Raw genomic sequence first — 14,615 nt, forward strand, 5'->3', positions numbered from 1 at the left:
GAGAGAGCCTCTACAAAGAGGTTTTTAAAACATCTCACAAAATGAGAACCAGTATCAACAAAACACAGACAACTCCACTGTGCTTGACCACTCTTTTCCACTAATTGGACTCATTAAACAAAGAATAAAAAAAAAGACTAAATAAAAACTTTCACCAAGGAAGGAGGGACAACACTTTCCTCCTCTCTAGAAGTACATCTCCAATACATGATACATCTATGCTGAAACTGTTATAGGTTCTTTGAAAGTAGAATTGGAAATCATGTCTGCTTCTAGCACCTTTTCATTATTATGAAGTGAAAGATGACATTTTCTTCAATTTATTTCCTAAAGAGAGGAACCACCACCCATAACAGAAAAAGTCCATAGTCCATATTATACAAAATCATTGTGCATCCCTTTTCATTAGAATCATCTGAAATAAATGCTCCATTAGATAATTAATATAGTATTTTCTGTTGCTAATTACTTCTATTTTAGAAAAATTTCCCCAATAGTTCTAGGTAATTGATCTCAAGTCACAAGTTTTAAGATGACAAATATATATCTTTAGTCTCCAACTCAATCATATCACGATACAATCATTTGCAAATTACTTGGCTCTCAGTTTAACAGTAAGAATAAAAGATTCCTTCCACTGACTCCTCTCTAATGGACAAAACAGAAATGATGGTATGGTTTAAAGATTTCAAAATTAGAAAATATATAACTGATAGTTCATGTGTATAATAGGATGGTAGGTTTGGGTCAGTCAGTAAATACTTACTAAACAGAAACTATGTACCAGGACTTGGTGAGGTACTGGGGATTTAGTGGCAAACAATGCCCTAAACAACAGTCTTTTTCCCTTCTAGAGTTTTCTCTCTGGCAAACACGTAATAAAATTAGAAATGATAGAATTGCAAGAACATACCTCAAATCCTCTGGGCAGAAAGGAGGCTGAAGAGCTGAAGGGAAATGAAGCTATCTTACTGAAAAGACCTCTTAATATAGGACCTGTTCCACCAGAGACAGGAAGCATCTATCAAGAGCTGAAAAGGAGTCAGCTGGGGATAAACCAGGTTCTCTCTGAAGAGAATGGTAATCTGGCTGGACGGGTGGAGGAACAGGTAACAGCTGTGGAGAAACCAGTATCTTCCTTCATTATGCTTGACAACAGCACACTCAGAACCAAACATGAAAAGAGAAATAGAGAGCTTTAGTGACCAGTGTTGGCTAGAGGGCCTTCCATAACTCTGTTCTACATCCTATCCCCTTGATAGGGTCTTTCTAGGATTTTATTTCAGATGCTAACCTCTTGCTTATCATACATACATAATTAGGATAATTTGCTCCAGATGGTTCACTGATGCAAGGACTACATTGAAAATGTTGTATTTCCAGGTATGAGTCAAGGTCTCTTATTTAGTCCCAGAGAATATTTTACTGTTTGAGGACTAGATGACAGACTGCTTCAGTTCTTTTTTCCTTCAGGGAGGAGCTTCCCTTTTTACTGTAAATAAATCTAGTGGCATATAATTACAGCTTCATCACCCTCTATAGAAGCTGAGGCAAGCTATTTGGCATCAATTGTGTCTGGGATGAAAAAAAAATGCTTTGGTTTACTTCTTCTAATCCCCTTTGTCTCTGACCAATACTGTAGCAATATGAAGTTGGCTTATCCTAGGAATGTCATAGGTCAAAAAATAAATAAATAAAAACCACAAAGAAAGGAAGAAAATAATATCCTATATTTCTAGATATGTATCTAGCTAATGCTTTGCATGTAATGAATATTCACGAAATTTTAGAATCATAGTTCTAATTCATTTCATTCAGCAGTGACAAATATTTCAATAACTAGCTTCTCAGATATTACCATGGAAACACTTGTTTTACTCACAGACACAGTGCACAAACTAACCTCTTCAAATGAAAAATCATTTATTTATTTACTGAACAACATTTTGTATTGCATCTACAAGATACTAACTATTGTAACATGACCCAGGGAAACAATGTAAAAAGGGCAAAAAAAGAATGTCCTGTCTAATGGAACTTAATGAGGAAGAGGACTTATTAAAAAAAAGTGGAATGAATACATAATATAATTTCAATTTTGAAAACTGGATTGAAGGAAACATTGGCACAACTAGGCAGAGGGGAAAAAAGAAAAAGCAGACCCTACTTTATACGGTGTTGTCAGAGAAAGTTACTTTTTAAGTGAGTATCCTTTAAGCTGAATCTGAAAAAAAAAATTAGAAAGGGCTAGACATTCAAGCAGTGGAAGCAAGAGACTTCTAGCCAGCATGATAAGCTTGGGCAAAGACCCTCAAGGGAGAAACACCTTGGTTTGTTTGAAGAATTGAAGACCTCTGTGGCTAAGTGTAAGAATAAGAAGAATGCAATAAGCAGCACTGAAACTGGACAAAACGCATTTTGAATAAAATGTACACACACATGCACAACACGCACACATGCATACATGCAATTAAGCAGGAAGAACATTTAATAGGCTGTAATTGCAAAAGATGTTGGTAAGAGATATTTATTAAATATAAACTATGTACCAGGACTTGGTGAGGTACTTGGTGATCTAAGGTGGTAGCAGTAGAGATGCGGACAAGGAATTGTGAAAGCCGCATGCTTTCATGAATACCGTAATATAGACAGACATCCAACATACAATCAACATCACTACTTCGGAGATTGGTGTTGGCAGCCACATTTTACTGATAAGGAGGCTGAGGCTGAAAAAGGGTGAGGGGCTTCCCCAAGGCCATGAAAAGTGGCATACATGGGTTTCAAGGTCTGTTCTTGAAGCGTCCAAAGTCCTTGCACTTTCTATGACGTTGCAGTGCTTCCCAAGGAAGCGGACTTTGAGATTCCATTGCCTGTGCAACAAACTTCTTAGAAATAAGATTGTGATCAAGAGTGAGCATTTTTCAAAAGTGAAGAATGTCAACTCCTGTGACCCATAAGATACATTATCCAAAAAGCATTCCACAAAATCTTAAGTGAAAAGAAAGAAAGCTTAGGGAGAAAAGTAAAAATAATTATCTGTTGATAAACACCAGCACCAGGGTTTGCTACTTTATTTCTTTTAAAAATTTCTGTTGGCTTTTTTGTAATAAATATAAAACAGTGAGTCAAAAATATGGCATTTTATAACACTCATGAAACAATAAATTTAGGAGATTTAATTTTAACTTCCCTGCCAGCAGGCATTTTTCAGGATCTATCTGCATGCACAAGAGGGAGACAGGATTGATTTTAAAACAGATGAAATTGATAGCCTCAACAAAATGCATACAGTACTATTCTCATTTTGGGGGGTGTAGCTAGGAGATGGTAAATTAATAGAATCCGTAAAACAATATTTGAAGAAATCATACTTAACAAAATATATTTCAAGACCATCATTAACAGAAGTATGACTTTTAGAGCTCACTTCTGACAGAGGGGAGCACATAAGTAAAAAATACAGTGGAAGGATTTGAAACCAGAATAATCTTAGTGTGAATCACAGCTCTGCCATTTACTAATTTTGTGACCTTCAGTCTTAACCTCTACTAAACTCTGATATTTCAGAAATATCTAGTGCAATATCAAGTGCTTAATAAATAATTATTATTATTAGTGTATATTTTAACTAATGTCATAGTCTAAAAAGCAACATATAGGATTAAATCATTAGGATTGCTTTATTTTGTTGTTATAGCTACATGACTTTGATTTGGAGCAAAACATTATAAATAGTCCCTTAATGGGTCCCTATAACAGAAGACAATCTAGTTCCCTGTATTGGAATAACTCCTCCTCTGGTAATTTCCAAGTATTTTATTTATTCAGGGTAAAGGAAAGGCTTGTACTTTATTCCTCCTCATTTAAATGTGTGGGCCAATATCATTATTTTTCAAATATACTGGGATCAACCTGCAGGACACATACAATCTCCATCTTTTTTGGAGTCATGTTTTCAGCCAACATACACATTGGCTGAACCTCTTGTGCGATCCCCAATTCCATATTCTAGCACCTCACCTAAATGAGATTGATGATCCACAGAGAACATGCTGTCAGGGATTGTTTGAGAATCTTGGCCTATTTCATACAAATATATTTTCTTTTTTTTTTTTTCACCCTATAAGTTACTGAGTAAGAATTTAGGACTGAAGCAAGGTGGGCACACGTGTATGCTTCTTTCCATTTGTTCTTAGAAGCCAAGTTGATACCCTTTTGAAGAAAGTAAAATTGACACTGGATAGTAAAATGCCTGAGGCCTAGGCTTTGTGCCAGTGGGTAATATGTGGTACCACGAGGAGCTGACATTTTGTTGGAAGGGCAGAGACATGGTAACCACCAAGCTAGATAGACACAATGCCTCCACACAGAGGTGGAAGTCTCCCAGGCCTTTAAGATTCAGTAGGAATTTTGGAGGACAGCATTTCTCAAAGAGTGCCTGAGAAAAACTTGTAGGGCATAGCACATCAATATATGGTGTGGCGTTTGTGGTGTGTGTGTGTGTGTGCGTGTGTGTGTGGTTTACTTAATAAGGTCGTGGAGCACTGACACCAAATTAAACCAAGTTCAACAACATTCCTTTCTTCCTCTTTTGTTTAACTCTAAGATTCCCTTACATTTATAAATACATATGAATCATGAGAAGGCTATATGGTCTTTGCCATTTAGCAAACATAGCTGATTATAAAATCTTTCAAATTTCCTTCAGAGAAAACTATACAACTAGTGGTAAAGGGAACCCAGTCAGGAAACAAACCTGCTCCAGGAGGATAAATAATGCCACACAGGTTCAGCCTAGGAAGTGATGCTTGCAATGTCAAGGAGGCATCAGGAAGTATTCCTGTGGAGTAGTATCATGGAAGATGGAGAGAAGAGATTGAAAAGGGACCTGAGACTTCTCAGCTATGTTAGACACTTTGGGGTTTACCCTGCTAATGAGGTTTTCAAAGCAGAGCAAGTGATGGAATATTTTGTTAGTATTAATTCAGAGGTGCACAAAATACACATGAAATATGCAAAGTCTAGGAAAAAAGGTATGAGACACTGGAAACTCCAAACTTTGTATAAACATACTATTCAGAAGTCCTTGCTTTGTATCATTTTATCTCAGCTTGGTTTCAGGAAGGGAAAGGGAGTGAAGGAAACAGAAATGGAGGAAAATACCGAAAGTTTCACAAATGGGTTTATAAAGGTACAGTCCCCAAATGTTGACCCAGAGGACTGACGACTTCACTTAGTGTTTAAAAGAGACATAGAAAATCAAATCTATATCCTCTTGTTGTATTTTCCATAGGTCAGATTTCCAAGGTATATGTTCTGAACAGTAACCTAATGGTTTTTAAAGACAAAGATACACACACACACACTGGCATGGCAAAACACTCTAGATAGGAGAAGTCTTGGTAGAGATTGGATTACCATGCAAATTATAAAACAAATATCCAGTAACTATCCATTAAATATCTATGAACAGTGCTTATATTTGAACCTTATTATATACAGTTTTGAAATTATGGAGGATAATTGGGTCATTGTGCGGATTTTAATATAATTTCCCAAATTCCAATATTTCCTCTTTTTTCAATTTATCATCATTGTTATAACTTGATTTCTCTTGTGTGCATAATTTTTATTTCCAAGGACCCGTCTTTTAGGGGCTGGTTTTTAAGCTATTTTGTTTTCTTTCAGTTATAAAAAACATCGATACTCTGATAAAATCTATGGACTTTCCCCTCCTTTATGTGCATATATAAGTAATTTCATTCAACTTTACTTTCAAGTTGAGAAGATTGAAGCATGTGATGCTTATTCATGGTTCATCCTTTCCTTTCCCAAGTTTAAAACTCATGCTCTAATAAACAGAAGTTAGTATTTCAGGAAAGCTAATAGGCAGAGGAATGAATAGAAAACCAAAAATGATGCTGTGCTTTCCGCAGCACCTTTGATTTCGTCCCATTCAACTCACTTTCCATCACCTTCCAATTCACACCACCACAGAAAGACTTGCCAAGAAAAAAGAAAATTAAGTTTTGCCTGACAAAGTGACAGTGTTCTGTGATGGTAAATAGTATCTTGGCTATCAATGTTGAGTGTTCCTGGAACATAAATGTATATTCCAGAAGCTTTTGAAAGCATTCCAAAAGATGCAAGAGAATGCAATCCTCTCTCACCTTGTCCACACTTACAAGGAACTATGATTTCTAAGTCTTCCTTTTGTTGTGTGATGTGTCAGAATAAAAGGGGACCTTTATCTCAGTAAAGCAAAGTACCTGAGCAATGAGAACAAGAATGGATGAGTGCATCCTATGCACTCTCCAAAATATTGATGGCGTAAGCCCCAACTTAACTGAAATACATGTGCAGAATGTATGAATGTCAACAAGATTTTGAGGCAGCCTGATGTATTGGGGCAGGAAGACACAAGTGGTTTGTTATCAGATATATCTGGGATCAAATATTATATATCACATCTTTGATGTACTAGGGTTCCAATACATTTCTTCATACACACTTCTCAAGGTTATGTGAGAATTAGTGATGAGGCTAAAATATGCTGACATCATCCGTTCATTCATTCATTTTTTCATTTAGGCAATATGCATTAAATAGTTATCATGTGGTGTTCTTACAACAGTGAAGGGGGTAAAAATCCAACTCATTGTATATAATCATGCTTGGTACCTAAGAACAAATCAATGAATAATATCTATAGAATCTTATATTGCATTTCTAATGGATCCCATGACAGTTTTATGGTTGCAAACAGATCAGATCATCCAAAATGTATCTGTTGGATGCTTGCTTTTCAAAAATTAATAATGACAGTGATACCTCAGTCATTAAATATTTTTGAAGTAAGGTAAAATAGTCTTACGTAAAGTTTAATCAACTCTGCTAATAAAAACAATATAAGTTGGGTTAAGTGTTGATAAACAACAAATTGTTTTTTAACAAAACAGAAATATGATATGGCCCCATAATTCTCAAAATTTTTCTTTTTTTAGTTTCATTTCTTAGAAAGGTTATTTCATTTCAAATTAGTAATCTCAAGAAATAGAACAAAGTCTGCTCCCATAGAATTCCAAGTATGGCCTTGAAATTCATCTCCTTATCCCAACATTCCAGATATACTTTGTTTTTCTAATAAATCTATTTATCTATCTATCCATCTCCTATATATAGATATTACCTATCTACCTATCTATATCTATATAGATATATAAAATTTCAGCTTCCTTTAAAATTAATCCACAATAAATCATCAGACATTAGATTTTTTTCAATTGCATCTTAACTTTACTGGTAGAAAGGAAAAATATTTAAACCGAATGTTATATATGTACTCCTAAAAATCTGTGACCTCTCCAGAAATTTTCAATTATCTAAAAGGTAATTGACGTCACAGTAGCACACTGGGGGAATGTGTGTGGTTTTCATTTTCCAGCTAGTCAGTGTGCCTATAAAATCTGCTTACATGGAGTTGCACCGCCTTGAATAAATCTATTCTTTTCTTTCTATTGTTTAAAGCTGAGTGTATTCAGATGTTAATACATCAGTGAAAATTTCAGCCTTTTAGATAGGGGTATCTTAACGCATTTTAATAGTATAAAGTCCTTCAAGTGATTTACCAGGTGTCTACTTTTAGAGAAAATGTCTGGACAGTAGCTATCTACATTAAGATAAAATGAAGTGTCAAAAATGGTTTAAACCAAATTCTTAAGTGTAGTCAGTTCATGGGATATTTGGAAGTTGATTTAAAGATTCACCATTTCTGGGGCACCTGGGTGGCTCAGTCCATTGAGCATCTGACTTTTGGATTCAGCTAAGGTCATGATTCCAGGTCATAGGATTGAGACCCTGTCTGGCTCTGCCTGAGCATGGGGCCTGCTTAAGATTCTCTCTCCCTCTCTCTCTCTCTCTCTCTCTCTCTGCCCCTCTCCCCTGCTTTGTGCTTTCTCTCTCACTCTCAAATGAAATTTAAAAATAAAAAATATAAAGATTCACCATTTCATCACAATTTCCCCAACATATCAAGCACTGAGCTTGATGTTAGCTTAATAATACAAACTCCTCTAGGGGCGCCTGGGTGGCTTGGTCGGTTAAGCGTCCAACTTCGGCTCAGGTCATGATCTTATGGTCCGTGAGTTCGAGCCCCGTGTCAGGCTCTGTGCTGACAGCTCAGAGTCTGGAGCCTGTTTCGGATTCTGTGTCTCCCTCTCTCTCTGCCCCTCACCTGTTCATGCTCTGTCTCTGTCTCAAAAATAAATAAACGTTAAAAAAAATTAAAAAAAAAATAATACAAACTCCCCTAATGAGTAATAATAAGAGAATTGTAAACACCAATCTTCTCCCTTGGCTGAAAACAGTCCATCTCAGACTTAAGCATGCATCAGAATCACCTGGAAGACTGTTTAAAATGCCTCACCCCAAGCCTTTCTGGTTCAGTAGGCTCAAGAAATTGTATGTCTAGTTTCTGGCTTAAATACATCGTGGAAAAAAACATATTCATTGCAGGTATAATGTTTAGACCAAACTTCTGAGATATGGCATGACAGGTAATTATATTCCTTTACTTCAGGTAAGCTAAATTATTGCATCTTTTATTTTGGTCGTGGCGGCTTAACTAATGAAATAACTCATGTAGATCTACTTGCCAGCATGGATGAGTCTTTTTCATGCAGATTACTTAGAAATATTAGGAAGGGTATTATTACAGGAGCTCTATCCACTAACTACACTACAGAATGCATTTAGTCGTGAATGATTTTCACCACAGGATATCAAAAAGTCTTTTCATTTGCTCTTCTTCACTTATGCTCACACACTTTAAAAGTTAGTTTTTCAACTGGTGCACCTGGACATAGGAATACTTTTGAAACAAAATTGGGTAAATGGAGAAGGGAATACTACCTATGCTCACGGATAACTTTCCCCCTCACTGTTCTTTATAACTGCTTAGAAGAAGGTTCTTGTCAAATTCTTCCCTTAAATATGTGTACATGTAGGCTAGTCATAAAAGACTTAGTTGTGTTCCCCAGATTTTCCCCTTGGATTTCCATTCTTTCATTTTTTATAAAACTGGAGGCCCAGGGCATCTCTCTGCACTTAAATGTCAGGGAAAACATGCTAGGTGTTCAAATAGAGTGAATATAATTATATTCCCATCTAATCTGATAAGGTTAGGTAGGGAACTGTTGTGGTAACATCAAAGCCATTACATTTATCATGGGGCTATGTCATGAATAAATGGTACTGACCCTAATTTAAAAAAAATGATAATGACAATAAGGATGATGACTGACATTCATTGAACATTTACTAGGAACCAGATACTATATTAAGAGATTCACATGAATTTATATCAATTGCCAAAACAGCCCTATGAGAAAGGCACTTTTTATTTGTCATTTTAGAATACGTGGAAACTGAGTTTCAGAAAGACTAAAGTAACTCCCTTAGTGTCACAATGACAAGAAGGTAAAACTATGGCTTCTATCAAGGCTGCTTGCTCAATTTCAGAGTCCATCACTTTGATGACTACCTCACTGTCTTAATCCTGAGTTATATTTTGTGCTATTTTTTTGTTATCTTATTATTCAAACTAAGTACACTGATAAGACATTTTACAAGATCCTTAACAAAAGGAAAACCCCTACCAGGTAAGAATATGTCCCATTTTTAAAATGGAGAAATGAAAGCTGAGAGGGGTTATTTCCTTTATGTCTTAACCTTAATGTACTGTTCATCATACAGTATGCACAAAAGTCATAGATGCTCACAGTTGTGGTTCTCACACTCATTTAGGCGATAAGTCACTAGGCAAGGATATCCTTTTCTCAGAAAGAAATGATCCATTTTTTCATCTATAATTAAATTGGTAAAGTTGAATGGGACCTAAATTCAAACAGACCTAATATATTAGGCATCATCATTATATTCTCTAAATTTCACAAACTTACAGTATTTCCCTGTTAATTCTTCTTATGGTAAATCTGATGTCGCCTTGACTGTCATGCTTTACAGGCATTTTTTTTTTTTGTAGAAATTATGTCATAGTTATTTACAATGGTAGTGTAAGCTATCATTTTTACTACATTAACTACTGCCCGGTGTTTCATATTGAAGTGATTAATATCACAGAATCATTAATATGAATTATTAAGCTGATTCTCTGACATCCTAAGAAACAACTTAGCACTAAGTTAATGCAGCTTTGCAAATGAAATAAGCACATTCAACCGGCACCAATTCCAAGTGTGTGTATCTATCCAAACAGCTCTGCACAGTGGTAATTCTCCTAATCCCTATAATTTATTCATCTCAGGATACACTCCAAAGCATTGTTTGCATGTGTTATCCACTAGCTTTAAAAACAGTATTCATTATTGGGAGGGAACAGATGCAACTCCTCAGAAAGGTTTGTTGCAGTGATGTTTGTGCCGAGGAACATTCTATTTGGCAAACATATGTAACCTGATAAGCAAAATAAAAGAGGAGTTTTGAGGATTCAAGATTTAAGTTCTTTACTTCCACGATCCTCCCAAGAGCCACACTACAATCACTGTAACAATTCCAAATCTCATTCTAGATGCCCGTGTATATTCAAATTGGAAAGAAACCTGTAATTACCCAGTGGAATTTTCAAATACCCTTAAATTTGCTACTTTGAGCCACAGACACCAAATGGACACAAATGAACATTAATGTTCATCAATTTATCAAAGCTGAGGTTTTAAAGTGATAACTGTTTCTCCTTGTTCTTGGCACAAACCATCCACAGCAACTCAGAAAAGTGAAAAAAAATCGTTGGACCAAATATCAGTCAACTAAGAGATGTCACTCAGCTTTTAAAGGCAGTATAAGCCCTCTGATGTCATCAATGATGCTGACGTCGAGTTTTATGTTACAGGTCATTCAAACAGTGAGTGCCATGGACAAAGATGATCCCAAAAATGGACATTATTTCTTATACAGTCTTCTTCCAGAAATGGTCAACAATCCGAATTTTACCATCAAGAAAAATGAAGGTAAATCTATTAGCCTTATGAAACAGGGTGGAACATAAATTGGAAAATAGGATGTGATTTCATAATTTGACTGAAAATATCAATAAAATAATTTTTGCTCACCCATGAGCAATTGAAACTTAGCTTATCAGCCTAATGGCTTGGTAATTACATCACTTCTTCCTTCCAATATTGAAACAATAGATAAGAAAGCTGTTAATGTGAAAGTTAATTTTATCCAGGGAATACCTCAATCACCTTACTTTCAAGAATGAACAGTAAGATTTAACCCCTGGGAAAGTTCCAGGAATTTTGAGATACTGAGATATCTGTTAGAGAAGGAACTGGCTTATACTTCACAGTTGCTAAGTTTTAATTGAATGTTTACCAAGTCTTTAGGGAAAGCCTATCCTAATTTTGCCTGGTTTGTGGGTACACATTAGAGGTATTTGTTTAAGCCTGTACCAACTTTGATAATAGCAGTTGGATCAGGAAATCCTTCTTGAAGGACACTCCTTATCAGTATTATTGTGGAGGTAATATAAACTGATTTTATTGTTAAGTCTTTCACTCATGGAGAACATTTAATCCATTTCATTATTTCTTGAGGACTAAGTTTGGATTATTGTTTTCCCTAACTATTATCTATTACATACGAAGGTTATAGATCTATTTTTTTAAGTCCATCTCATCTGTACATTTTTGTTTCCTAATCTGCTGTATATGTAACAAGCATTTTTTGCTGTTGATTTTGGCTCAGGTATATTTAAAACTTAGTTTTGGCTGTTTTGGAATGATTAGCAAAATAAATGTATTGTCTTAAGCTGTTTTCTGGCTTTACTGTAGGCATTTGTTTGGATTTCTGAATGGTCTCTATAAAAACTATACTCAGGAGAGTCAAATTTAGTTCATGACATTTGGGTAATTTGCTATGTTGTGTTTCAAGGAGGGAGTGAATTTTGACGACATTTCCTTCATGAAATAAAACATTTTATGGCTCTTGTTAAGTATATTATGGCCCTACCTTTTAACATGATGCTCCTTACTTAGTTCTTTGGGGATGCTTTGATAAATGTAAGTGCAACACCAAAGATGAAATGGAGAAGTCCTTACACAGATATTCCTCGTTTAGCTGGCCTTCACTATTATAAACACGAAGGAGACGAAATCCTGTTCTTTCTCCTTAGTAATGGAGTACTCCTTTGTTAACCTTCCCTAATTAGGAACTGTAATCCATGTACATTGTCTTTGTTTTTCAGTTATCAAGATTTCTTTTTTATGAAAGTCACATGAATATGGCTAAGATGAAAGCCAAACAGAAATCCCAAGCTGAGCTAAAAGTCTGTGTATACGTGTGGTCCATGCTCACTTTGATTGTGAGCTAATAGGTATCAGTCATTATTTTTGCATATGAAATGCCCTCCATTTAAAAATTCTCTGTGAAGAAATATTTTCCCATCCCAAAGGTTTTGAGCTTTTTGGCATATTCTGGGCATGCAATTTCAAGATATGCTTGTCATATAAGTACAGCCCGTCAAAGGCACCACATAAACATATTGCAAAGGAATGAGAGGCGGTTTGGGGTGCCAAGGAAAGTGCAGTTTCGTACTGTATTTGTTTGTACCCTAAATCTTTTAAAGAGGGGATTTTGGTCTGACAGTGAATGAATTTCATGTGTTTTCTCTGAATTTTGGAAGCAGTAAGAAGTCAAATTTGCACAATTAAGTAACCTCTTTCACCCTATCACACATTTCAATAAGCCCTTTAACAGAATATTTTAAAAGCATGTATATTACATGTTTTACTTTGAAACTAGAACATGGAAGTTACACTTTTTATTTATGTCACAGAATTGTGTGTGTGTGAAATAATTGAAAAAAGTTTTACAAAGATTCCAGGTGTTATGAATATTTTGTGCAAAGACCACTCTGTGCTACAATTGTTCCATTTAAATTGTGCGTTTATTTTGCCAAAAGTGACCATATAATTTATTTTTCCAATTGGGGCATTTTTTAAAGTGAAAGGGGTTGCTATTTATATTTGTTCCTGAAAAAAAAAAAAAAAAAAAAAAAAAAAACATAAACCAGGATTGTATTGTGGAAATCAGGATATATGTTCACTGTGATTTTGGATTTAGGATCCAAATATTCAACTTATCCGTAGAGTAAATCATGAGCTCACTAGTTTTTCGAATAGATATGTATAATTTATACTCTATCTTCCTTTTCCTAGATCAGAAATTCACAAGTTTTGCTACATAGACCACTACCTTATTGGCATCTGGATAGTTACTATAAAAATAGGGTTGGGGGAGATGGTCCCTTCTTCACATGTAAAAACAATCAAAGTAATGGAAAAAAAGTTGTCAGATTTAAAATTATGGAAATAAATAAGTAAATAGATAAATCAGTATTTTGTTAGCCTATTCCATTCCCTGTTAATGATAAGACAATACAAGCACAATTGAAAAATCCAAATACTAGACATTATTTATTTTTAAACTATGGTATATTTTATGTTTTAAGATGGAGAAAATCAAATGGTATAATCATATTTAGGATTTTTTTTTCTTCATAAAATGGACTTTAAAATGGTCATTAACTGATGTTTCTCCACTGATAGTGTCATGATTTATGAGTCGCAGCCCAACAGATGAAGGTTAATATTTTGAGAGATCTAGTATATCCAAATTTATAATTGATGGCCAGATGATTTCCTTATTTAATTAGATATTTATGGGTGGGTGATGGTTTTAGTATTTTGCATTTTCTAAGGAAATTGTAGCCACGTCTTTCAACTTGAAGTTAATGTGACCTTTCCCCTCCCTTGTATAGATTGGTCCTTCTGCAATTTTCAGCTGACTAATTCATAATCAAAGACAAAAAAAGATCAAAATTAGCTGTCTCCTATCTCCTACACAGTTGGGTGATTCCACAAATAATTCTCTTTCTGAATATATGAGATTCATATTTCATCCAGATTAGGAAAACAACTTTAAATACCCATAAAGGTGAAAGCAAACGTCAAAAATATGATGAATCACATCATATATGTATCACATATATACACCGATCATAGCACCTCACATTGTCCAAATACTATGGCCCAGACATTGGTTTCTCCATCTTCCAGTTGGGTGAATTTAGAAACAAATTGAGTTTTTTGCTGACACATTGCAGTATTGGCCTCCATTCTAACCATGAAAATGGAAGATACTCAACAATTCAATATAACAAGACATGGAAGATAAATGGACCTTTCACAGATACAGAAATATCTTGGTTGCAGAAAATTTCAGGTCTGCCAGGATCATGGTCTTCTCCAGCCTGCACATTGTAGTTAAAAGATTTGATTGGAATTGCCAGAAAGCAGTGTGGAAAAATGGGAGTCTTCATGTTTTGTACTGAAATATTTGAATCATGTGTATACAGAAATGAGGAAAACCACAAACAGGACAGTATAAAAAGGAAAGAAGCAGACAATAAACTTGGCCTTAATTACACTTTGGTTAGGCTTCAGAAAAGACAGCAGGGGAACCAGAGTACCTGATGACACTAACATTTGTTTCTCTTCTTGGTATTTCCTTTTGACCAAAATCCTACTGAT

At 35.1% G+C, this 14,615-nt stretch overlaps 1 protein-coding gene across 4 annotated transcripts in view; it reads left to right on the forward strand.

The window, feature by feature from the left end:
• CDH8 (cadherin 8) overlaps positions 1-14,615 on the forward strand; it is a 363,670-nt gene that overhangs the window by 297,186 nt on the left and 51,869 nt on the right. For 2 of the 4 annotated variants that reach the window (XM_053211373.1, XM_053211374.1), the window contains 2 exons: positions 855-1,109; positions 10,913-11,030. In XM_053211373.1, coding sequence (XP_053067348.1) covers positions 855-1,109; positions 10,913-11,030 — 373 coding nt within the window. The remainder of the gene's footprint in view (positions 1-854; positions 1,110-10,912; positions 11,031-14,615) is intronic. The other 2 variants (XM_053211375.1, XM_027075897.2) reach the window with 1 other exon arrangement.

The sequence above is a fragment of the Acinonyx jubatus genome, chromosome E2, assembly GCF_027475565.1.
Source record: "Acinonyx jubatus isolate Ajub_Pintada_27869175 chromosome E2, VMU_Ajub_asm_v1.0, whole genome shotgun sequence".
Taxonomy (NCBI): Eukaryota; Metazoa; Chordata; class Mammalia; order Carnivora; family Felidae; genus Acinonyx; species Acinonyx jubatus.